Source organism: Seriola lalandi, unplaced genomic scaffold (genome assembly GCF_002814215.2).
Source record: "Seriola lalandi dorsalis isolate HSWRI2012SDOR001 ecotype SW California unplaced genomic scaffold, Sedor1 jcf7180002054476, whole genome shotgun sequence".
Taxonomy (NCBI): Eukaryota; Metazoa; Chordata; class Actinopteri; order Carangiformes; family Carangidae; genus Seriola; species Seriola lalandi.
Window position 1 is genome coordinate 2,775,282 of NW_019525029.1, and position 24,539 is coordinate 2,799,820.

Consider the following 24,539-nt stretch of genomic DNA (forward strand, 5'->3'; position numbering starts at 1 on the left):
GGGGTGGGGAGTGGGGGTGATCAAATGATCAAAAGCTGAGGAAATGTAGCGAATGAACCAGTGAAAATCAAAACCCATTCAATGCTAGTTACAGAAGAGAAGTGTGATAAACAGCTAGAGAGACAAGTGTAAAGGACAAGAGAAGTGTGAGAGGTAGAGCACTCTTTCTTTTTTTCACACATCCACATCATGTCTGCTAAGCTGGCCTTTAGTTGTTGTCTGACTGAAGAGACTGAATGTACACGCAGATACGCACAAATACAAACACCGCTGCATACACACTCACGCAATGGACACACAACACATATTCATACACTTGCCTACCCAGCTTCAAGTCAAGTCTATCTTCATGAAACTTTTACCTCCTCACTCTGCGCACAGGCCATAATAAGGAACACACTGCTTCGGCTGCTTCGGGGGGGGGGTGGGGGGTGGGGGGGTGTGTAAAGCAAGTATGGTTTGCGTGACTATAAGACTGGGAAAGATATTGTGTGTGAGAGGAAGATAAGCAAGGGAGAGGGGAAGGAAACAGAGAGAGAAGGAAAGACACATAGTGTATACACAGATAATGCAATCACAACTTGGTAACCACAAGGTAACCACAAACATGTGACAACATCCAGTTTGGCATTTGGACACTGCATGCTGTATGTGTATGTATATATATATATATGTACATACTCATATATACACACGGGGAAATACTTAAGACGACACTTATGAAAATAGTATTTTTACAGTAATGCAGTTCTTTAAATGTATGGCAATGCGTTTACGTAGACATCTGTATGCATGCATGGGTGTGCAGCTGTTGCTAAGCTTATACAGGGTTTAAATGTGCAGCCACCCATCCCCGTCCCATCGTCCTATAAATTCAATCTTCTGTAATGTAGTATCACAGAGGAGGGAGGGATGCAGACTAAACTGAGCTATGAACACTTTTTAAACAGTGAGCAGAGGCGAGACTGGGCTCGTCATAGAAAATAAATAAATAAATATAAAAAAGTAAAAAAAATTCTGTGGTAATACAAACCCTGGATAGTTTTATTGCTTCAGCCTTAGATGAATAGAATCCTATTGAACTGCTTAAAGAAAGCGAGACAGAGGGGATAACTGACACACACACACACACACACACACACACACACACACACACACACACACACACACAAAGAAAAACAGAGTATGACAACAGGAATAAAGCACAAGCAACTGTGCAAAAGAATGAGGACAGAGACAGATGAGCTAATAAAGCAATGTGCTTACTACATCCTGTCTAGACAGTCAAGAGCCTTAGGTTTTCCAGGGAGAATCCTCTGTTATCTGTTACCTATTAACTAACATGGGAGATATGCTGGGGGGCCTTTCCCAAACTCAAACAAACACTGAAAATACATTTCTAGTTACAGGTAATTCTCTAGTAATTTGACTAAATTCTGTTTACATTATGCATCTTCAGTTGTCATCTTCTTGCCCCCCTTTTAATGGTATGCTAGCAGCAGAGACGGGGCTAATAAAAAATGTAATAAAAACAGTTCTGCTTCAGTGATGATGTAATAGTTTGGCGGGGGAATGCAGAAGCAGGGGAACAGATTAATAAAACGTTAGGAAAACGACAACTTCAGTGACAAGTAATTATTCTAAAGATGACACTTCTCTTCTTTGGAAACAGTACTCAGGTGGCAAAACAGAATTTGTGTTGTTATCCTTATTATCAGTGCGGGGAAATTAGAGCATGAAAACAATTATGGTTAACACTTATTTAACAGATTCAAACAATACTTCCCCAAAGTTTTGCCAATAGGGGCCTATTAATGGTGTGCCACATGACTTTATATGAGGAGAAAATCTAGCATGCACAGGCTCTGCGCACACACACACACACACACACACACACACACACACACCCACACACACCCACACTTCAGAGTCCCAAGGACCAGGTAAATATTGAGAAATCAGCATGGGAACCATTTGCAATGACATGACTGTTTTTGTAAGTGCTGCCACTGCACTAAAGGCTAAGGATAACATGAGCCTCTGATTTAGCCCTCTGTCTGACCTGTGTGTGTGTGTGTGTGTGTGTGTGTGTGTGTGTGTGTGTGTGTGTGAGCCAGAGGACACTATGTTCCCAAGCATGTTGAGCTATAGAATACTCATTGGTCCGGTGCCACGGTAGGAAAGTGAGGCTTATGTAAGTTAAAATTAGAGTGATTGCCCTGATTGAAGGAGAATGAGAGGAGAGCCAGACAGACACAGGGAGGGAAGAGAGGAAACTGAGATCCAACAGCGGTAGAAAAAGCAAAGAGATTACAACAGGATGTCCCCATTCATCCCTTTCTAATCCACCTTTCATCCATCCCTTCCTCCCTCCATCCCTTCCTGCTACCCCCCCAGCCATGTACCCTTCAAAGGGCTGCTCTAATGTCTAATATTACACATGCCACCGTAGCTGCCAGAGCATTGATTATCTCTGAGAGAGACAGAGTGAGAAAATGTGACAATCCTGTCAGCCAGCAATCCTGGGAAAGGGAGGCAAGGAGAAGAAAGGAGGAGGATAAAGGGCCATTTGTGATTTACCTCCAACATATAAAAATGAAGTAAGATGAAAAATGGGGTGGAGCTGGTGATGAAGAGGCAGAGGGGCCCGGACGAGAGAAAGATGAGCTACAGCCAATGAAAATGTATTGTGCTCACAGCACAGCTGTGGACAGATGCACGCACAGATGCACACACACGCACATGGATCCTGTCAATCAAAGACAGTGCGACTTCTAGCCCTGTCCTCAAGTCTCCATCTTATCAACACCTTTCCAGTGACGACTGTTTCCATGGGAACTGCTGCGATGGCAGGACTCCTCCATGTGGTCATCTTGATTTATCCCACAAGGGTGTTCGTAAGCATCCACCCTGTTGAAGTGTCACTGAGCAAGACACAGCCTTCACTCTCTACCAGCTCCAGTGATGTTGATTAGTAACTCTGACCCCTATCAGTGGAGGAAAGCCAGTAAAAACTGAATTTCTCTTTAACACTCAGTCAATAACTCAATAACCCTCAGCGTAGGAGAAGAGCATTACAAACAGAAACCCCCAACCCCAGCTGGCTCCTTAAACCAGTTTACTGTCAGCCAAAGCACATCGGCAGGGTGCAGGAAACTAGATGACTAAGCACATTCGCGTGTACAGCTGACAACAGCTGATTTATTAAACAGCACATCAACTCATTTGTGCATAAAATACTTATAATAGATGCAAAGGAAAATACTTTAAATGCCAATTAGGCAGGGCTGATTGTTGAAAAAGCCGCCTCCCGTGCATGTTTGATTTATTGAATAAGCTGCTGGCTCAGCATATCAGCATCTTTCAATTCTTTACGTATATGAAATATTGATGAATGGAGTCCAATACATGCAAGTACAAGCAATATATAATTTAGTACAGCAGAAGAGACAGCAAGGAGACATAAACACTGTTGAGACTTGAACTCAGCAGCATGTGATAGATGTTTTAATTGCTCGAGCTTGTGAAAACATTTCGGGTTCGTATTTGGCATTTGGGTTAACGTGTGAAATCTAGCTTGACACAAGTAACCAACACCACATACCAAACCTATTTCTGATTCCAAAGTTAGACCTGGAACCTGATACTCGGGTTTTAATTCAATGTGAAGCCAATTCTTACAGCCAGATTCTATTTTTACCTGGAACTTTCCCATCTTTCACTAAATAAAGCATCAGAGCGAATCCTTTAATGAATTACTGGGTAAAATGACACAATAAATGCGAGAGGGCTTTTAATAAAGTGTGTCTGTGGCCCCAGGGTCACGCACTGTACACTATGTCCCCTGTAGACGATGCCAGGGTCATTGACAGCGAAGCCTTGGCTGTTATGTGTGCTTTGGTTTCAGACCTCTGCTGTACCACTGAAACCTGATATTTGGATAAGGCTGGCGAGTGGAACATGAGCTTGTGGGCCCTGCGTTGATTTGTGCAAATGTGTCAGCCTCTGACTTTAATGGCTCTCTGCACTCTTAATACTGCGAAGCTCTTTGGATACAAGCAGTCAGCAGCTATGTCCAAAATGCACCGTTAATTGGAAAGCAACTCTGTATCTTAATTGAATCCGTTCCAAACATCCACATAACCCACTAGAGAGAGAGAATGAGAGAATGAATGACAGGCAGAGAGGCAAATAACAAGACAGAAAGATAGCAAAAAAAAAAAAAAACAAGCTTTGGCAAGGAAGTATGATAGTGTACAAGGCCAGAACAAAGCCATTACAAGAGCCAAATAATTACTCTTTGCATTTAACTTACATAAACCCTTTGTGACCGACAGACAAATACAATACACAGACGAAAACAAAGCAGATTTGAGTGCGTATATTTGTATGATTTGAATGTGTTTCAGTAATCTGAACTGCTCCATGAATCTGGCAAATACATCAATACCAGTCTGAGTGATCCTCAAGCTATGTCAGACATTTCAAATTTCTGGCTACTATTTTCCAGAAACATGGCACATGTGAATCAAGCGGAGCCTCGAGCGTTACCACGGTGTGTCCAAGGTTTGATAGATGTTGGCATGAGGCTGCACTCAAGTCAGACTTTGTGTTCCTTCCAGTGGTAAAGGTTATTGTGTGAGGAGAAGAGCACTGATCCAGAGTCTGTACCTTAGGGACTGTATTAATTGGCTCCAGATGGCCCACATGGTCTTTATAAAACACTACCTCACTGCAGCTGGCTCTGTGAGTTTGAGAGAGAGTGTGTGTGTGTGTGTGTGTGTGTGTGTGTGTGTGTGTGTGTGTGTGTGTGTGTGTGTGTGCGCACGCGCGCTTGTGAGTTTGAGTCCGTTTTGTCCAGATCAGAGCAACCTAAATGTACATGTTTATGGAGATAAGAGTGAATGTTTCTATGCAAGGATTATTCTTCAACAAAATTTGTATGTGTTTAATCAATGTCTCTACCTATTCATCCGTCTTTATTTTTTTCTACGTGTGTGTGCGCGCGTGTGTCTGGCAGTCTGTTCAGATCAAATCCATCAGCACATAAATGAGTGAGTAGAAATTGTATGTTTGCACAATTTCTTAAGCCCCTAAGATCTTTCAATCTTCAAAATGTAATGCTGAAAGCAATGATCACACTATAATTGATGCCATGTGGGCTAAAGCATGTGTATGAAAGAGACAAAGCTCCAAGGTTACTATGTTTTTGCAGGAAATAAAAACTGTTCTTGTACTGCATATACCAGGAACCCTGACTCTAACCTTTTAGTTTGACACGTACCAAATTAAAAAAGAGCTCCAAGCCTGTGTATGAAATGAAGAAAATGAATCAGCTGGCCTTTACAGATGTTACTTCTTACGCTGTATGGAGCAACTATCAGGGTTGAAAGTGCAGAATGATGCATTCAACTTGAGCTTGCAAAATCTCTTTTGTACAGAGCTTATTTCCCAACAAAAACCCTCGCATTGCTGGTGTGTAAACACTCGTAAGCGAACGCTCACTTTACTCAATGTGTTTATTGCTTTTCTGTCTCCATGCATTTAGGAGAAGGGTGACACAGCCGTGAACTGACCCACTGACCCTGTGACCTTCACCTTATGCAAACAGCCCCCGTATAGACCTCAGTCGCATACACACTCAGCATGTGCACACCAAACACAAATAAACACAATCATTACTCATGAGTCGAGGCCGCTATGAGGACAAATATGCACATGGAAGCCCACTTATTACTCGCCACATTGGAACAAATAGTACACACAGTAGTTCACTATGACAAGCCTTAATAAACATGATAGTAATGTATATACCCAAGTATTTCTGTATATTTGGTCAGCATATGTTTTTTAGTGCTGAGCTGCTTTCCTTTGACATCAAGATAAATGTGATTCAGTGTTATTCAGAGGTGTGATAGTGTGTGTGTGTCTCTGTCCAAACTCAGCTGTGACAGCTATATGATTCAAGCAGTCGCCATAAGGCTGATATTCACTTGAGATAAAAGATACAGCAGGGCCGGAGCGCATATTTAAATATAACCTTGGCTTTTCACTCTGCCGTTTTTTTTTTTTTTTTTTGAATGAAGCCATGAGAGGGGGAGATGGCCTGATAGGCAGATGTGGAGAGAGAAGACATCTTGACAATAGATCAAGCTTAGTTGTATCTCTGTGAATATATAAATGCTATATTAGGTGAGATGGAAGTCAACCATTGTCCCCTTTGTCGCTTTAAAAATGCTAATGTGCAAAAGGTGGTACTGCACTTGAGCTAAATGCCACCAAAATAACTTCAAAACAGCAAATGTAACAAAAGGTTTTGAATTTGTGAGGAATTACACGGCAGTAAAAAAAAAACAAAAAAAAAAACAACTGAACAGTACTCCTTGATCTTCTTCCATCTCCCTCATGGCCAAAAAGAAAAGAGAAAATACTGCACTTAAATTTAGGATTTCTTTTTTTTTATGCAGTGAAGGTCCACCGCTCGGAGCTATTTGACAAAAACCCCCACCCCTTCAGCACGCATGTGGAGCTCAAACCCAATGACCTCTGACCTTGCAGTCCACCTTAAATCACCCATGGGAGTGGCTGACCACAGCAAGGTTGGGTCAATAAACATCAGAGTTGGAGCTATTTGTTCTTAGCAATCAGCCTAATTAAGCCTGTGTCCCATATGCAGACCTTCAGATACCTTGAGTGGACTCACATGAGGCCTGGAGGCTGCAGACACAGCGGTCTGTGACTCAAACAAAGGATCAGGCACAGATAGAGTGCAGTGGTTTGGATAAAATAAAACGGGTAGACTGAATAGTAAGCATTCATTTTCAAAGTTGTTCTACTATTTGGATTTCAGATTTTTCTGTTAATTTGATGACTTCCTGTTGAAAGGATCTTTGTATCCTGTGGAGCAGCTATCAGAACAGGGACAGAGACTGAGCTGCACATGTGACCTAGGCTCTTCACAAACATAAGGGGGGGGTTTCCTGACTGATCAATCTCTCATCTGCATGTTTCCAATTTGCTGAAGATTCCCAGGTTGAGATGACAAAACTGACCTTTCTAATGGGTCACTGCACTCTGCAGTGGAGCAGCTCTTGCTACACTTTTGAACCCACCCACCCCCACTTCACAACCATCAACTGAGCTGTCTTTGTCATGGATGACAAATGGAAAAAATATGGACTGAAACTGTGTTGAATGAATATGATTTATGTAGGGGAAACACACAAACATTGCTGATGTTATCATGCTGACCTTTATTTCACTAAAAGTCAAAGAGGATCCACTGTTATTAATTACTTCTTTTATCATTATTAATGACTGATAAAAATCATGCGGGGGGTGACACGAACTTCTTTAGGCTTCCAAAGGAGGACATCCCAGAAAAAGTTTGAGAACCACTGGGCTATAAAATAAAGTTCAACTTGACCTTGGCTTGCAGATATTCTTACAGCTAAAAAATAAAAGATACACACTATAAAACATCTTTTATGACTTTAGGATGGCAGCCCCAAATGCACCAGATACAAAAATAACAGCGTACAGTAAATCCCTTGAAGCACTTAGAATTTCTTTTTGTATTATGCATAAAAAGCACCATGATAAAAACCTGTTGTAACACAGCTAATCTGTGCTACAATCACAGTGCTAAACTCTTGTATTTGACAATGATTATGGGAGTCAGTTTGTGCGCTGAGTGACATTATGCACTGTGATGGATGGTTAATACTCCTTCACCCTTCCATTTCAGCTGAGCAGAAGGCTTTCATAAAGCCGCAGCGAGGCAGCGACAATGAGAGGAGAGTTTAGAGGAGATTTTGGAGACTGACATGTAGGGCTGAGTCACTGAGAGGGAGAGGGATAGAGAGAGGGAGACAGAAAAAAAGAGAGAGAGCATTTACACTGTACTGGAATAACAGACTCTGTATTTAGTGGTGTCCCAAACAGAGCCTCCATTTGACTGCACAACCAAAGATGCTGGTGTGTTTGACTGGCTGAAAACTCACTGGATTATCTGTGCAGCTTTCTAATAAACTCAATCCATGGATGTCTTTGAGCTTGTTTATGTGAGCACTCCACTTTCTATTCATTTAACCATTTGGCATTAGTACAGCTAGGTGTTGCACTGTATATAGGTTCCCCACCATACCATCTAAAGCAAATCAATAGACACATTATGGCCCTCTATTAACACACACTTGCAGTGTGTGCGTGCAGGCCTGCGCACACATGCATATAATCCCTCATAAATGGAAATGGTGATTATGCATTACTGACAAGAGTCATTGGTTACACTAGACAAGACAAGTGTGTGTGTGTGTGTGTGTGTGTGTGTGTGTGTGGGTCTGTGTCTGTGAGTGTGTACACACTTGGCATTCATTAAGTCGAAACAAAACAAGCGGCAGCAGCTGAGTGTTTGAGTGTGTGTCTTGGCTGGGACAACAGAGAGAACAGATTCAAAGAGAGCCAAAAGTGGGGTTCAGTAAAGAGAGTGAGAAAAAAAGAGAGAAAGAAAAGAGGGAGAGAGAGAGAGAGAGAGAGAGAGAGAGAGAGAGAGAGAACGTAGAAATTAAGTTAAGAAGTCTGTCTGAGAGGGGCACTCAACTTCTGATCCGCACAACACTCTACCCACACTTTTGCAGTGCTTCATAAGTTCGTATTCACTTTTTTAAACTCACACACACAGATCAACTAGCTTGGTTGCCAAGGCAACGCCATGAAAACCTCTTGTAAGCATTAATTAGATTAACTGAAATGAGGTGCATCCTGATCCTGAGTATTCAATACTTTTTTGTTTTTTTACATTCAGAGGCTACAAAGTCTTTAGCATAATAATGTTTGACACAATTTGAAAACCGTGTATACAATTAAGCCACAAAGATTCCCTGATCATTTAAAAAGAAAACCACACTGACATCATGTTTAGATTCTACCCGTGAGAGGGGTAATACAAAACTGAACTCCCAACAAATGATTGAGTTTTTTCATTAATGACTTTAAAAGATTTACGAGATGCTGACTCAGTGAAGAAGCTTCTGTAACAGTCGAATGTTTTATGACTGAACTCAAGACAAAATTATTGTATTCAACTGCAAAACAACTGTGGATGACTGCAAAACTCTTAAATCATATATGCAAGAGATGACCTGCTGTACTGGACAGTGCTTGACACTTCAGTGAGTGGTAAATACACACATAGTCTTTATATCAACCTACATCAAATGTGGGAGCTGAACAGAGGTGCGGGAATATAACTAGGTCAGTAAACCATGGCAGGGAAGATGAGATTGTGGAAATTAAGTGTGTGTGTGTATTTATGTGTGTGTGTGTGTGTGTGTGTGTATTTATGTGTATGTGTATTTATTTGTGTGTGTGTGTGTATTTATGTGTATGTGTATTTATGTGTGTGTGTGTGTGTGTGTGTGTGTGTGTGTGTGTGTGTGTGTAGGGCCAACTCTTGGCAGGGGAACCCCATTTGGAGAATATGGTCATGCTGGTAGGAAAGGGCTACAATGAGCTGGCATGTTTGAGGGGATGTGCTGCCAGTCTCTCCACCAATCTCAGGAGCATGGGAAGGCAAACACAGAGTTGATCTCAAAGACTTCTAAAGGGGGTCGCTTCCTGCCAAAAATCACTTGCACCTGTCCTTCTGTCTTTGCCTCCCTTCCTCTCTCTCACTCTCTCCCTCTCTGCTGCTCCTCCCAGTCTTCCCCCTCTCTGTCTGCGCTCGATCCCTTCATCCTCTCTCCACAGTGTGAAACTTTTTCTGCGCTCGAAATTGGAACCAGCTTACGCCGCTGCTCCTCCCTTCTGTTTTGGCCAGTGCCAGGTGTAAGAGCTCCTGGCATCATCTCAGTTAGTCCTGTTCAGGAAAAGTGCGGGGCACCCATGCCAGGGGCACTGGAGTCATCCCTCACACATAAAGCGCACACACAAAATAAGCGTTTTAAGAGGGCATGAGGAACTGCCAAGCTCTGGCTAGGCTTGTGTTTCATTAGCATCAGATAGAGAGCCTTTCTTCACTCAGTCCTGCTGTGTGTTTGTGTATATACAGTATATGTGTGTGTGTCTGTGTGTAATGGACTAATGAAAACCATGGAGCAGGCTGGCCTCTAACTGAACTCCATTCAACACGCAGCGCTACAGCCCATCAGAGGAAGAGAGAATAAAAGTGTGAGATTGTCCTTGTTATACTTTATTCCTTCAGTGCTTTTCTTTTTCCTCGGTTGGTATAGAGTAGACTAATGTTTATGCTTCACTATAATATAAGCCACAGGGGTCATTTGGTCTTAATTCAACACTTTCTGTTGTTGTCAGTTAGGCAGTTCCCACTACAATTATCTACTCTCTGCACATGTATCCACATTTATCCAGTCTGTCTTCAAGATCAACTCATACTAGTATTTTTTTTCCAGTACTTGCAGAAAAAAAAGCACATTTTCTTTATCTCTCTCCGATACACTTTCATCATTATTTCATAGTCAAGGCTATACGATTTCTACAAATTCAAAGGTCTACTTTTGAGTTTCAGGAACGCGCTCCTGATATCGGTTGTTCCAGTGGCCTTCTGTTTCAAAGCCAGGTAGATGAAAGCTTGTAATGACTGAGCTCAGATTTGGAGGTTACAGTATCGAATGACAGCTAGGAGGACTTAGGCAGGTGCTTGACACGCAGTGAATGGAGCCTGTATGGGCCGCTCATTACAGAAGGACATCTGCTGCTGTCCGAGCTCCCAGACTCCGCCCCCTAGCTTTACACTGATGCTTTGATGCCCTGTCAATGTGTGTGTGAGAACAAAACAACGCACACAAGCACACAGGCATGCACCCACGCTCACGAACACACACACACACACACGCGCACACACGCGCACACACACACACACACACACCTGCCACCTACAGTAGCCGGCTGCTTGAGAATAAAAAGGACAGGTTTATGACTGCTGGTGATAGTGCACTGTGTGTGTGTGTGTGTGTGTGTGTGTGTGTGTGTGTGTGGTGTTGAGGCAGAGGAAAAACATAAGCTTTGAGACAAACTAGCCATTTTAATCTGCTCACTCTATACAGCATAAGTATTTGTAAATCATATTTTCCAGCTTGTGATTTCAAAACCTGCTTCATGCTGAATGCATTAGAAGCGTCACATTTTCCAAAGATCCTTTATTCCATTTTCCAAGAACATTTGTCTCAGTGAAAGCACTGTTCTGTACCAATTTCAGTGAAAATTGCTATTTTTCACAGAAGAAATCTGTTTCAATAATTTACTGGTGATATAAATGACTTCATAAAAAAATTACGCCGGGTGGAAATTAGCAGCTTATTGTACTCTGCAACAACTTCAATTTTTAAATAATTCATTTAGAAATGCATGGCAACACTCCTTTAAGTGGCTCATTATAAATGACTGAAACAGCATTTGTGTTATAAGATGAGGGGCTGTGCTCATTAAAGGACCTCAATGCTCTTTAAAGTGTTGTACTATTTACACTTCTTTGTTGACTGTCATATTTTATTACAGAAGTAATGGCCAACTTGCTCTTCTCCAAACATTTTACTACACGCACTTATGAGTGAGGAGGGAAAGAGAGAGAAAGAGAGAGAGGTTACTGGGGATTTTGGTGGAGAGGATACATGGGAGATAAAGAGACTGAATTGCAGAAGGAAAGTGCAAATAAGAGAAAAAGGAAGATAATGCACGTGTGTGTTGAGAACCTTGTACCATGTGGCAGCTTGTTAACCATCAGACTTCAAGACATTCATCACAACTAAGCTGCACCTACAGTTTGTAACATGTGTGCAGAGTTTCTCATCACATATCGCAACCTGACACATTCCCATTTTCCCAGTATCAGCAGCAGGAGTCGCAGCCTTTGGCATGAACTCACATATACACAGACACCACCAGGCTCACGATACTACACCAAAGCTAAGAATCAGAGCTCTAGAAAGCAAACAGGATTAGGAACCTCTCTCTTTCTCACACACATACACACACACATACAGCCTCACCTCTTCTTTGCAGGACTGTCCTCACAGTACTCGCTGCTCCCATCCAGACCCTGAGAGCGCAAGGACCCATCTTCTTTGTGGCTGCCCTTTGATCCCGAGCCATTCAGCTGCCCATTGGCTAGGGAGCCTGAAAACACAAAGCACCAAAAGGGTTAGAGTCTGGCCAACATATATTTTACGGATCACTTGTTGTGAAAGCTTCCACCTCCAGATATCTGGCACGATCCTTTGTCAGTAAGCCATTCCTGGGGCTTAATATTGTTTAGAATATAGCTCAAGTCTTTGGGGAGTAAACAATGTTTTCATCTGACAGTGTTAATAAAGCCTTCTGTTTTTGTCTTTGATTTGATGCAGTGGAGAGGGCTGAAGGCAGAGTAGATGCATTTCTTTTGATAAGATTATAGTGGCTCTGCTCTATCTGACAGAGTAGAGTGCAGGGAATGTGGAAGAAGATAGAAAGACAGAGTGAAGGGGAAGAATACAGAAAGAATACAAATTATTCAAGCATCTAGACTGGTGTGGAGTGTCTGCGCTGAAAACATTCGATGCTAAAATACTGACAGTGTCTAACTAGTCAATGTGACTGAATGACAAACTATTGCAGCATCATGGTGGCTAATTTCGGAGCGACAGGAAAGTTACTTATTAATTCCTCTGTCCCCATTTCCCCTTGTTAAATGCAACTGCTGCTGACGTGCATGATGTGCGCCCTTTGACAAAGAATTTTAAGAAAAACAAGCCCGCGGCGAGCGAGCGAGCGAAGTGAACAGATATTGCCGGACTTGACATTCTTAGTGAGCCCAATTGACAGAGCCCTAATTAAATATTTAGCAAGCAACTCAGACAAACAAAATAAGCCCCCAGACAGATTCTTAAATCAAAAGCAACAACAGGCACCGAGAATTCAAATTAGGTCAAACAGAGGAGTGGAAGTCAATGGTAATTAAGGGAGACAAGCAAATTAAATAGATATCACAAGGCTTGATTTCCTCATGGGCAGTTCTTGCAGTTCTTGGAACGTGTCATAAAGGCCTGCAGGATTCAACAATAGAGCGTGAATGAGCGAAAATATCGTAGAAATAACTGGGGAAGTTCAAAGCTTTTCAGAGTTATTAAAAGAAAAAGAAAGAAGAAGAAAAATGGAGGAGCTGCCAAGGAGACTGTGACCAACTGGAGACAGGGGTCACATGTTTGAAACTGTGCTGGTGAAATATCACTTTGCAAAACTGAAGATTTATATTGATTCTAATCAAGATTTGACATTGACAGAAGTTCATCACATTTTACCCGTTTTGACCTGTTTTGACAAGTATTCGTACCTGACTGGACTTTAGTACGGCAGCCTGTTAAATTATTCACGTTCACTTCGCAAAAACAAATAACTCACTCAACATTCATGTCAATGGTTTGTTTAACCAGGCGCGCCGCTGTCATAAATCTTTTCATTCACCAACACCTTCCCACTACTTATTCCACTCTTTCACTGGATGAGGTCCTCGTTGCCTTCCGCAGCACACCCTGTGAAATTCCATTTGGCTGATGCTTTACGGGGAGGCGTCACTCAAAGTGTACCACATATTCCTAATAGTGGGTGTCAAAAGAACAATAAATTAAGATAATAACGACAGTGGAGCACGGGTTAGGATAACTGGCAACTTGATTGATATCCTGTTAGCGAGGACGTTACTGTTAAACAAGCCCAGGCACTGTGTCATCAGAGAGAGATGAGACTGGGAGGGGAGTTGTAAGATCAAATGACAGTGTAGGAGACAGGAGGACGATGAGCAATTGTGGAGCAGGTAAAAGAAGTTTTCAAACATATGATTTAACTGAGATTTATAAATGTGCTTTGGGCTGAGTGAGCACACACACGCACACACACGCACACACACGCACAGTCATACATTCTCATTATTGCATAGACACTCAGGCTGTTGGTTTTTCTCACACGCAGGGCAGGTCAGTACCTGAAAGCGGAGGTATAGTCATCAGATACAAATCGTTGCGGTCAGAAAGTTAACAAGTGGCGGCGTGATGAGTAAGGCCATTGCACTTTTGGCAATGCTTTATGTTGCCATTGCAGAGCCTCTAAGTCTATGGACCATGGATGAATCACTGCCTTACAATGTCTCCGCTGGCAAGAAAAGGATAACATCAATCAAGAGTTTCACTTTATGTCCCCTTTTAAGAAAGAATACTATTTCATAAAAATACAAAAGAAATTCATATGGCAATGGAAAATTAATCTGCATTTCTAAAAGATTCCCTTCATTTTATTAAAGATAAATTCCAAAGATTAAGACATTTTCCAGCACTTAATTAATGTGTGACCATGAAAAATATGGCAAATAAGAGAAATTAGGGGGAAACTGATTAAAAAGGATAATTAGGTAAAATACTGCAAACTGCAGACTGTGAAAAGATTCCAGTTACAACTTCTGGACAATTTCATTTTGTCATTGAAATTTGCACCAGAGCAAAAAAAAAAAAAAAAAAAAAAAAAGGCGAAGTAGCTCATTAACTTTAATTGTGCTCACAAAATGACTGACGCATGATGTCCCCACAGAACGCAAACAAACAGGCGGAGGCCCATTTCATCACCCCCCCACCCCCCACCCCCCCTTCAACTCCCTCCCTCCCGCCATTTACTCCCCAATATTCCTCCAAAGAGTTGTCTGACATATGCTGGTTGCACATGAGTGCTCATGTGAGGGGCAGATCAGGGAATCTTGGGAAGGCAGAGGCCTGGGGAAGGGGCGAGTGTGGCAGTCAGGCAGGGAGCCAAGCGCCGGTGCCTAAACTTAAGGTCCTGGTGCTGGCGGAGGCCTACGACAACGGGCTGGGATGGGGTTGTGACAGAGGTTACAACTTGAGGCGGGGGTGGTGATGAGGCAGCAGAGGGGCCATTCTAGTGTGCCATCCCAATAGTTTCTCCTGGGTAAGGGGGGGGGGGCTTCTAATCAGATTTATGCGTGCTTAACTAAGCCCATCGCCTCGCTATGTTCACCTCAAACTCTCGAGAGATCAGAGGTACATAGCGTAACATGGCATATCACAGGGCTGAGAGGAGCCTATTAGTGTGAGCCATAGTAATAAGTGGAACTACAGTAGAGCAGCCATGCCATAGGAAAGACGATCATTGGGGAAGAGTGCCCTTATAGATTCTTGACAACACTAAGGCCTATATCAGCTTAATGTGAAAATGAGTGCACCGACATACCTAATGGCATGATATAAGGGCTGCGAATATATCTACGCTAAAATGCTTATTTGTTTTGAGGTTAGCAGATATGTGGTAATAATCTGCCTTTTAACTTCCCTCTCATTGATGAACAAGACTTTAATCTCCCTTTCCGTCTTGTAAACAAGAGCATTAAAAATCTATTTCATGCCCTTTGTTCAAACAATCCCGGATGCCTGTATACAATTAAAATTGGGGGATAATATAAAAAGAAACAATGGGAATGTTTATTTTAGCGAAATTCCCGATAGTATCTATTCCCAGACGTTTTTCAGGGTAGCAGCAGATACTAAAATTGACTGCCTGGCAAGAGGATTTGAAATAGCCCCAAATATATTGCTCCTTCCTTCCTTCAAAAACTGGACCTCACAACACTGCATGACACTTACCACAAGCCAGAACAAAAGCATACAGCACTGTGCAGTTAGAAAACACGGCATCTGCTTTTTTGCAGTTCAAGGCCATAAATCTAAAGCATCAAAAGGCAAAAATGGGATTTTGTAACGGGCTGAGCCGATGTGGAAAAAAAGCATGCGGGGACAGAATAGATGCAATCTCTTTTACGCACTTGATTCAATACCTAAACTCTTCCTCTTTTGCCTGTGATTCATATATTCATGTTCCTTTCATCCCACCTTCTATCCTATTCCCTGCAGGTACTCCTTCATCTGTCCCCCTGTGCCAGGTGATGTGATCACCAGAGAGAGAATAGAGGGCCCACACAGTGTTTGAGCTGCCTCGGCTGTCACTCTGGCCGTGGAAGGAGCAAGCGGCATGGGAAATACAGACAGACAGCACAGTGACAGCCGAGCGAGCGCAGAAGCAAAGGGGACGACATGCATAAAAACCAGTAGGAACGGCAGGTCTTGAGACTGGTAGACAGACGGGAAGAGAAAGAGAGGGGACAGTCAAGAGAAATGGGCAAACCCTATCTTTAGCCCCTCCAGGTTTTTGGCCAGCAGCCAGCTCCTCCATCAATAGCACTCAGGGAAATGGAGAGGGAGGAAAGGAAGGGATGGGAGGGGAGAGGAGAGGAGGAGAGGTACAGACGAGTGTATCGGAGCGAGATGGCGAAGTAAGGAGGCACAGGAAGAAGATGCAGCTTCAATGATTCGGAGAACTGGAGAGGAAGGGTGGGAAAACAGGATAGAGTGAAGGAAAGGGAGGGTGGTGATGGAAAGAGAGGCAGGGAGGGCTTGGGTGACGGATACTGTAGATAGTTAAGACAGACAAGGCAGAGGACAGGAAGGACAAAGCGGAAAAGAGGGAGATGACGAGAAAGAGGGAGACAGAGACGGATGGAGGGAACGGGAGTGAGAAAAGAGCTTCTGTGAGGAGGGGGGGTGGAGATATATAATCGAGGACATTGAGCAGCGGGAGTGAGAGAGGAGACAGGAGCTTGCGGAGAAGGCAGTAACCAGAGTCCTATTGATGTGTAATGAAACCCTGCATCGGGGGGTGGGGGGCGGGGGGGCAACCGGAAGGACAGACGGATGGAGGGAGAGAGAGGTGAGAAAAGGAGAGGAAGAGGAAGATCATGGCTGTGATGGAGAGGGAGAGGGGTGACTGGGTGAATGAGCGGAAGCCGGGACACAGAAGGGCATAATGTCATTTGTTAAATAATGCAGGGAACGAGCAAGAGAGAGGCAGGAAGTGTGATGGACACAGAGATGGACGGCTGCCAACAGCGAGGGGTAAAGTGGCTGGGGAGATGGCATGATTGCTGGTTATGGGCAGGGAGAAGGCTGGGTGGGTGGGAAGATAGACTGACACACACACACACACACACACACACACACAGACACACAATCGGACACACATACAGCTGACTGACAGACTGCCACACCCCCCTCTAAAACAGATAGCCAGTGCTGTCACGCAGTGACGGAGAGAGGAGGAGGATGGGGATGGATGGAGGTATGTGGGGAGGGAAAGATGGAGAGACAGATGCCTGGGGAGGGAGACAAACGCTGCTTTTCCGAGGATTACAGCCAGGTACTGCTCCAGCCTCCTTCAGTCACATGATACCTTTTTCCCCAAAATGGTGGACGCTTATCTTGAAATATATTGAAACAGAATGCCTTGCTTAATGATTAGCGGATTAATGAAACATTCGATTGACAGAAAATTAAGTGGCAACTCTTTTGTTAATTTTTTCAAAATCACAAATGGAAAAAATTCCCTGAGCAACCTTCTCAAATGTGCTTTTCTCAGTCGAGCATGATTGTAAATATCATTGGGTTTTAGCCTTAGAGTCAAATATATTTTTATAGTAAAAAATGTTATTAGTAAATACTAGGAAAGTCATCATTTTCCCAAGGCGATGCCAAACATTTGGCATTTTTGCTTTAACAATTATGCAATTATTAAAATTTTCCTTGATTAATTTTCTGCCAGTGAGTAATTCATGAACTGACTAATTATTTACATATGGCAGTAATCCCTAATCCATCATCTACTCTAACTCCGTCTCTGACATATTTAATGATTATGTACATGTATGATCTGACTCTCCAAAATGGCTGATAGTTTCACAATAACGCGTGTCAGACTGAAAACTCGGGCACATGTCTGGCCCCAACATAAGCCCAGACTCTATAACCCACAGTCCTCTAAAACAGCAGGGGCTGCCCATTCAGGATGTAGCGCACGCTGAGTGTGATCCTCCAAAATGGCTGACAGTTTCACCACATCGTCTGTGCGAGACGGGAAACTGTGCCGCTCGTACAGCCTCCAAAGCCTTGCTAACCCACGGTGCTCTAAAACAGCAGGGCCCGTCTATTCAACCCGGCTCCCTTTTGTGTCAGCGCAGGCTGCTGTCGTTACCCCCGGTGCGACGGGCCGCTGACGCTTTCTAATGAGTCATTTTTATTCAGGCGATAAGGTCAGCTACCCGCGGTGGCTTAAAAGGCCCTGAGGAGCTGTGGAGTGGCAGCCACGAGATGCCAGACAGACACACAGAGATACACTAGCTACACAGAGGGGAGGGGGCACTCAGCACAGAGAGAAGAAATGAAGGTGTGAAAAAAATATATAATAAAGAAAAAAAATGGGGGGAGAAAAAAAAGGTATAAAAGATAAGCTACATTTCAAAAGAGATTTCCCTCCTGTCTGTCTGCCTGTCTCCCTTTCCGCCTAGCTGGATGACTGGCTGGCTTCCTTGGCTGGGCGTGAACTTTCAGAGGCTCTTTTTTTTTTTCTCCTCCTGTTTCCTTTCTTTCGGTGTCTGGGTTGTGTTAATGTCAGCTGAGAATAGCTTCTGAGGCACGTGTGAAGTTCAAATCTCCGCTGTTGGCTGGCTGAGGGCTTTTTATGGGTGGGAGCACCAGTGTCAAACAAAGACATGGTGGCAGCTTGGTTCAAAACAATATGTTCATCCCCCCCTGTGCTCTCACAATTCTTCCGTTGTTTCGGGTTTACACGGCACAACCGCAAAGATCCCTGAACTGTTGCTGTAGCCGGCTTCCACCTGGATTTGGAATTCTGTCTAACTAAGCAACTTCAAGTATTAATTCATGTCGGGGGTTTTCAGTTAGACTGTGTTTTAATGAGTCTGTACTCCACAGTGAGTGTAAATGTCCAAGCTAGGAAAGATTAACAACACTTCTACACATGTTTTTCTTGTGTGTGGCTCTGTGGAAGACCTCATCAGAGTCCCTCTGTTTGAAGCATAAACAACATTTGAAAACAAGTGGGAAATACTTCAAGCTAAGGCTTCCTTTGAGGATGTGACACTGAACCAAGACTGCAGTTCGCTGACCACTGACCCACAACAAAAGGCAAACAAGAGGCCTTGATCATTTGTTCTTATTGGATTGCCTCCATTTTAAGTAAGACCAGGTCGGCGAAGTCAAAGAAAACTTGCTTAGTTTTCACTCACAAACAGACTAATAAAACTGTCGCTTGCAATTAAAGGAGTGAGGAGTTAGACTGAGACGCTAAACTCTGCAAAGCCAGACAAAACTGGCAACTCTGACATTTACTCCAAAAAATGCTAGTGTAGCAAATTCTTTGCTTGTTTTTTTTTTTTTTGGAAATGAAGTCTGTGTTTTCAACATGTCAAATTATTGCATTTGAAGTTGGCCTTTAATCATTGCAGGGCAGTTTACAGTTCACTCTACGAGATTCATTTCATTTCATTCTACCTCTTTACAAAGTCCTTATTTCGGCTGCATACAGATTTCCAAGGGTAAAATGGACGGCAACATAAGACAAAACATCTGTCCCCATAAAACAAACACAGGTGGAGACATGATGTCATAGTGTTACAGGTCCCTCACAGAGAGGATGTAGACATGAACTCACCATTGGAGGTTGTGGTTCCATCACCATCCAGCTGCCGTTTCTGTGCGCTCCTAAACTCCTTTAGGGAGAGGTAAAGCACCTTCCGCATCACCCGCTCCTCCGACCACGGGATCCCATCACTGTCATCCTGTGGAAACATCCAATAGAGAGAGAACAGATTAACACCAACTGTTATCACAGAGAGAAACAGTGGGAGTTTTTTTCTTTCTCCCATTTTTAAAAATAATTATTCTGCTGCGTTTCTTCCAATAAACAATTTCTAAATTTGCAGATTATTCTATGAAAACCCAGCAGACAAGACAATCAACAGCCCATTAATATAGACAGGAGCTTTACAAGTTGGACAGTTGTTTATGCTGAGTGTTCTCCTTTGTTTCTGTTGTCAGACAGCAGCATGGCTATAAAAGTGAGGGTCGAGGTCATGGACAGGAAACGCGGAAAGACAAAACAAAACCTTACAAGCTAAAACTAGAAAAATAGTTGCAGCTAGCTAGTATTTATTTTAGTATTCTGAGGAGTGTGGAATTTAATGGGTGATTTTTATATTATGTATTTGTCTGTCATAATAACAATAAAATATGGGAAACACAAAATGTTGCGTTCAGTGTGGAAATGCATGAAAAGTTACGACCGCTTTAGTGAAGAGAAACAGACAACCAAAGTTTCAGTATAATGGGGAATCTCCATACATATTGTTCCGGTTGCATCCCTCCCCTTCATTCCTCGCTATATCGTGACATTAGCATGACACAACATTAGCATAACATAGCATTAGCTTGCAGCTAGACATAGGGCATCACATTAGCATAACAATGCTCGAAGGACGGCATCTCGGGCACAATGCAATGATAGGAGAGTGTTATGGTGATGAATAGGTAGGAAGCAAATGAAAAAAGCATCATGGGACTGCGAGTTCATGTGTTGCTAATCTCTCCCAGCGAGACTGAGACAGAAGACGTTATTGTGGAAGAGGTCACCAGAAGTCACACACACACATACGCACAACACATCCTTTTCCAAGACACAGCCCCCCCCCCAAGTCAGTTTCAATCTGAGCAGCAAACACATGATGGCTAAAATGTTCAGCACATCAAAGCCGCAATTTATTCAAAACACTATACTGCTCATTCTGAGAGTTTTAACAGCTTAATAGAAAAATATTCCACTGCAACAAGCATTGTTAAAAAGGGTCTTTAGAAAGTGTCCAACAGCAATAACCATACTTCTCTCCCACCTCGCTCCCCTACACTCATTGCTCTGGCAGCTGTGTTTGATGTCGAACAACGCTAATGACTAAAGGAAATGAGATTAGGACATGAGCAACAACAAAGAGGTATTAATAAATAATGGAAACTGGAAATAGCTTTTCTCTAGTCATGCCATGAGGCGAGTCGGTTTCAGCTGTAAGGTTGGAGAAAAGAAAACACTTTACGTCTTTGTGCAGAAAGAGCTAATGTATGCTAATGATTTGAATTAAAAACACATTTCTAATCCTGTTGACTCATCGCAGGGAGCGCATTTCCCTCTGTCGAAGTCAAGCGTAACATAAGAGGCTGACGTGAAAAAACAAGCAACCTGTGTGGGAGCGTGTTCTGATCATCTAGTTGACTCAGATCATTTGAGTTGGCTCAGCTAAGTGTCTGGCAGACACTGCAGTGACATCAGCGCCGGCTGGGGGTATTACAAAAAAAATAAAAAATCTCCACCTCACACAAAAATAATTACATCAAGACGTTTTATCACTGCTGTAATGACAAGATAACAGTCACAGCATTCCATTAAGAGTGCATAAGTGCTCTCTGAAATAAAAAAAATAAAAAGATCAGATGGCTGTGGTTGGGGTAACACAGAAACTGAGTCTGTGTGTAAGCCTGTATTTCTGTCTGAGTGTGTGAAAGAGAGAAAGTTAATCTCATCCTAATATTATGCGTCCTCCCACAGCCAGTGAATAAAATGCTACTGAAATGACTGCTGCTCATAAATGTCTTCTCTCGTTTAGTGCGGCCAATCCCCTCTCTAGGATGCTCACACACAATCACACACGCCCGACAGAGAGGTTGTGATGGATAAAATATGCCTTCTGATCAGAGCAGACAACTTACTGATGATTATAGCAGCATCCCAACAAGGTGTTTCTAAATGTGTCCATGTGCGGTTGAAACTTGGAAGTAAAATTGTTGCCATGTTTTCAGGATAAGTTCAGATTTGCTTCATGCAATGACTCATCGTCACTATTTAGTGTACAATTCATCAGAAAGTCAGAAGTGGTCTCAATGGATTTACTATAAGCCACAGGTGGGTCATGAAAGACAAAGAACAGGGTATCAGGGGATATGGTTCGCTGTCTCCTTGTAACTGACAACTCCCTGTAATCAAAACAAAACGGAGTGAGTGAGCGACCTCATTCACTCACTTGATTTATTTCACAACTCTTAATATTTTTTGACAATATTGACACAAGTGTGTGTGTGTGTGTGTGTGTGTGTGTGTATTTTTAGTTTTTGTTTTTGTCTCTTCACCAGATAAAAATAAGCTTTTGCAGAGTGTTGTTTTGAGGGAAGTGGGGGTGGCAGGGGGACAAGATTAAAAGCTGGGTGTCTGCACATGATGGAACTGATGGGTGACAGCCACATCTGCCTGCATGAAGTGCGCACACCGACACACACCGACACACACACACCGACACACACACACACACACATATATATAGACAAGCGGACCGTTCAGTGCACCCATGCTTTGCAGCCTCTGACAGAGGTTGATAGGGTGTGTTTTGTGTGTAGCGTGCAGTCCCTCATTACACTGTCACACATGACCATGTGTGCACACACACACACACACACACACACACTTGTGAGACAGGTAGTGCAAGTATTCAATTATGCTATTTTCTCCTGTAGTTAATGTCATCTAATCCATTCATTGTGTGTATGTGCGTGTGTGTGTGTCTGTGTGAGTGTGTGTGTGTGTGTGTGTGTGCATGCGAAAGCCTGCCAGGTAAGCACCAATTACCTAGACAGCTCACTGGCACTCTTTCCTTCATGGTGTGGCACGAGGCCAAACATACACTGACACACACAGCATTGACAGTATATCCCAGGGTTACAAACACTCTTACTTATACAACGTCTATGGTATCCATATCTCTACTTGACACACACACAGCACACAGCTGTACTGAGAGCGAAAACAAGCTCAAATTTTTCTTCCCTCCAACAACTGACCTTAAAGTTCATCTGCATTTCTCTCTCTCTCTCACTTTCTCTCTGGTTTCCTCCCAGTTATTGGCTGCGTGCCACAGATATTTCCTGAGCTGTGTACACATAGCAACAAGGTCTGGGGGGAAAAAAAAAAATGCTGACTGACTTTTCATCAGCTGAGGGAAAAAGCGTGAGCTCCGCTCTATTACGGTTGCTGCACCTTTAAACCTCATCACTAGTTCTTCATACTTCAGAAGATTGTTTAAATGGTTTTTTCACAACCTCTGCTCGACGGCAGGTTAACTATTTGTCTGACCTGAGAAGCAGTTTGCCATCTGTTTTTGGCCGAGGTGTTCCTTTCCTTTCACTGGATTTTCTGTCACAAAAGCCAGCTCCTTCCTCTGTGTGTGTGCGTGCGTGCGTGCGTGTGAGTGTGTTTTCCAGGTGTGAAACAGAGAAGTGATGGACAGCAATAGCATGCAAAATCTCTCCGAAGACATTCATACTCTGCCTGCCAGAGGGTAAGTGTAGCATGACAGAGGAGGGGAAACATCTCCTCAAATAAGCAATAGAACCAAATTGTATTGCGTCTCAGTTTCTCATTCAGACATTGCAGTGTGTGTGTGTGTGTGTGTTTTTGACGCATTGCCAGAGCTCTTTAGAGACAGCTCTTAGACAGAGCAATGCCAGCCGAGCACTACCTGGCACTGACACACACATCTACACCCCGACCAGCTCCCATCAGGCTAGTGGAATCCCACTAATGAGCACAGGGACCTTTTCTGTGCGTGTGTGTGTGTGTGTGTGTGTGTGTGTGTGTGTGTGTGTTTGCACGTCTGTAAGCAAGAAAGGCATCAGGAGCGCTGTGTGTCTACTGTCAGCTGACAACCCCACCCCCACCTCCACTGGAATACACAGGTAAACCGACCTGCAAAGAACACACAAACACACAGACAGACGCCTTTTAAAGCCATCCATAGGCATCATTTCATCTCTCGCTCTGTCTCTCTCACTCTGTTGCACACATGCGCTGCAATAAATCCGACGTACAGCACAGCGCTAGGAAGTATAGCCACATTATATCCTTTCCACAGGGCTTCTTAAAACACTTTACCCAATAAAAGTTTTGCAAAAAAAATTTGGAATTTAATGCAAAAAGAAAATATCACTGCAGTTTCTTGTAATATTTCAATTCTTTCCCTGACATTATTCTGAAGCATAACAAGGCATTAATGCTTCAAAATATAATGTCATTCCCAGCATAATGTCATCCCAAACAACAGTTTCTGTTTATTACTACTGTCCAAATCATGATACAGAATTTTCAAAACTGTTCTAGGAACTGAGCAAATGTTAAAAAGCTTGCTGCACTGTGCCAACGATAAGACGTCACTTGTCTGAGCAGGATTAATTCTATCACTGCGTCTGTATCTGTTCATCTAACTGGATGAAAAGTGGGGCTGGTTCCACCTCATAACCCCCGCCTTGTTCAAACATTCCTCTCTGCAAAGCAGGCAAATCCAATAACCCTGATGGTTGATGAAGAAACAAGTGGATTGCATTGGCTTTATGTAACAGTGGAGGCTGAAAAAAACATCCTGAATGTTGTGTTAGATACGAAGGAAGAGGGAGATGGAGGGTAGGAGGATGATGTAGACAAAAAAAACAAACAAAAAAAACAACAACTTTGAGACAAAAAGAAAAAAAAAAAACTCGGACCATTCAGCGGAAATGAATGACAGAAATATAAATTTCCTCTGAGACCATGTTGAACTCCCATACTAT

General features: G+C 43.0%; 1 protein-coding gene across 1 annotated transcript in view; it reads right to left on the reverse strand.

The window, feature by feature from the left end:
- The window catches only part of jarid2b (jumonji and AT-rich interaction domain containing 2b), a 104,968-nt gene that overhangs the window by 34,843 nt on the left and 45,586 nt on the right, over positions 1-24,539 (reverse strand). Inside the window, exons 2-3 of the mRNA XM_023412137.2 lie at positions 19,555-19,681; positions 12,009-12,135 (exon numbers count right to left, since the gene is read on the reverse strand). Coding sequence (XP_023267905.1) covers positions 12,009-12,135; positions 19,555-19,681 — 254 coding nt within the window. The remainder of the gene's footprint in view (positions 1-12,008; positions 12,136-19,554; positions 19,682-24,539) is intronic.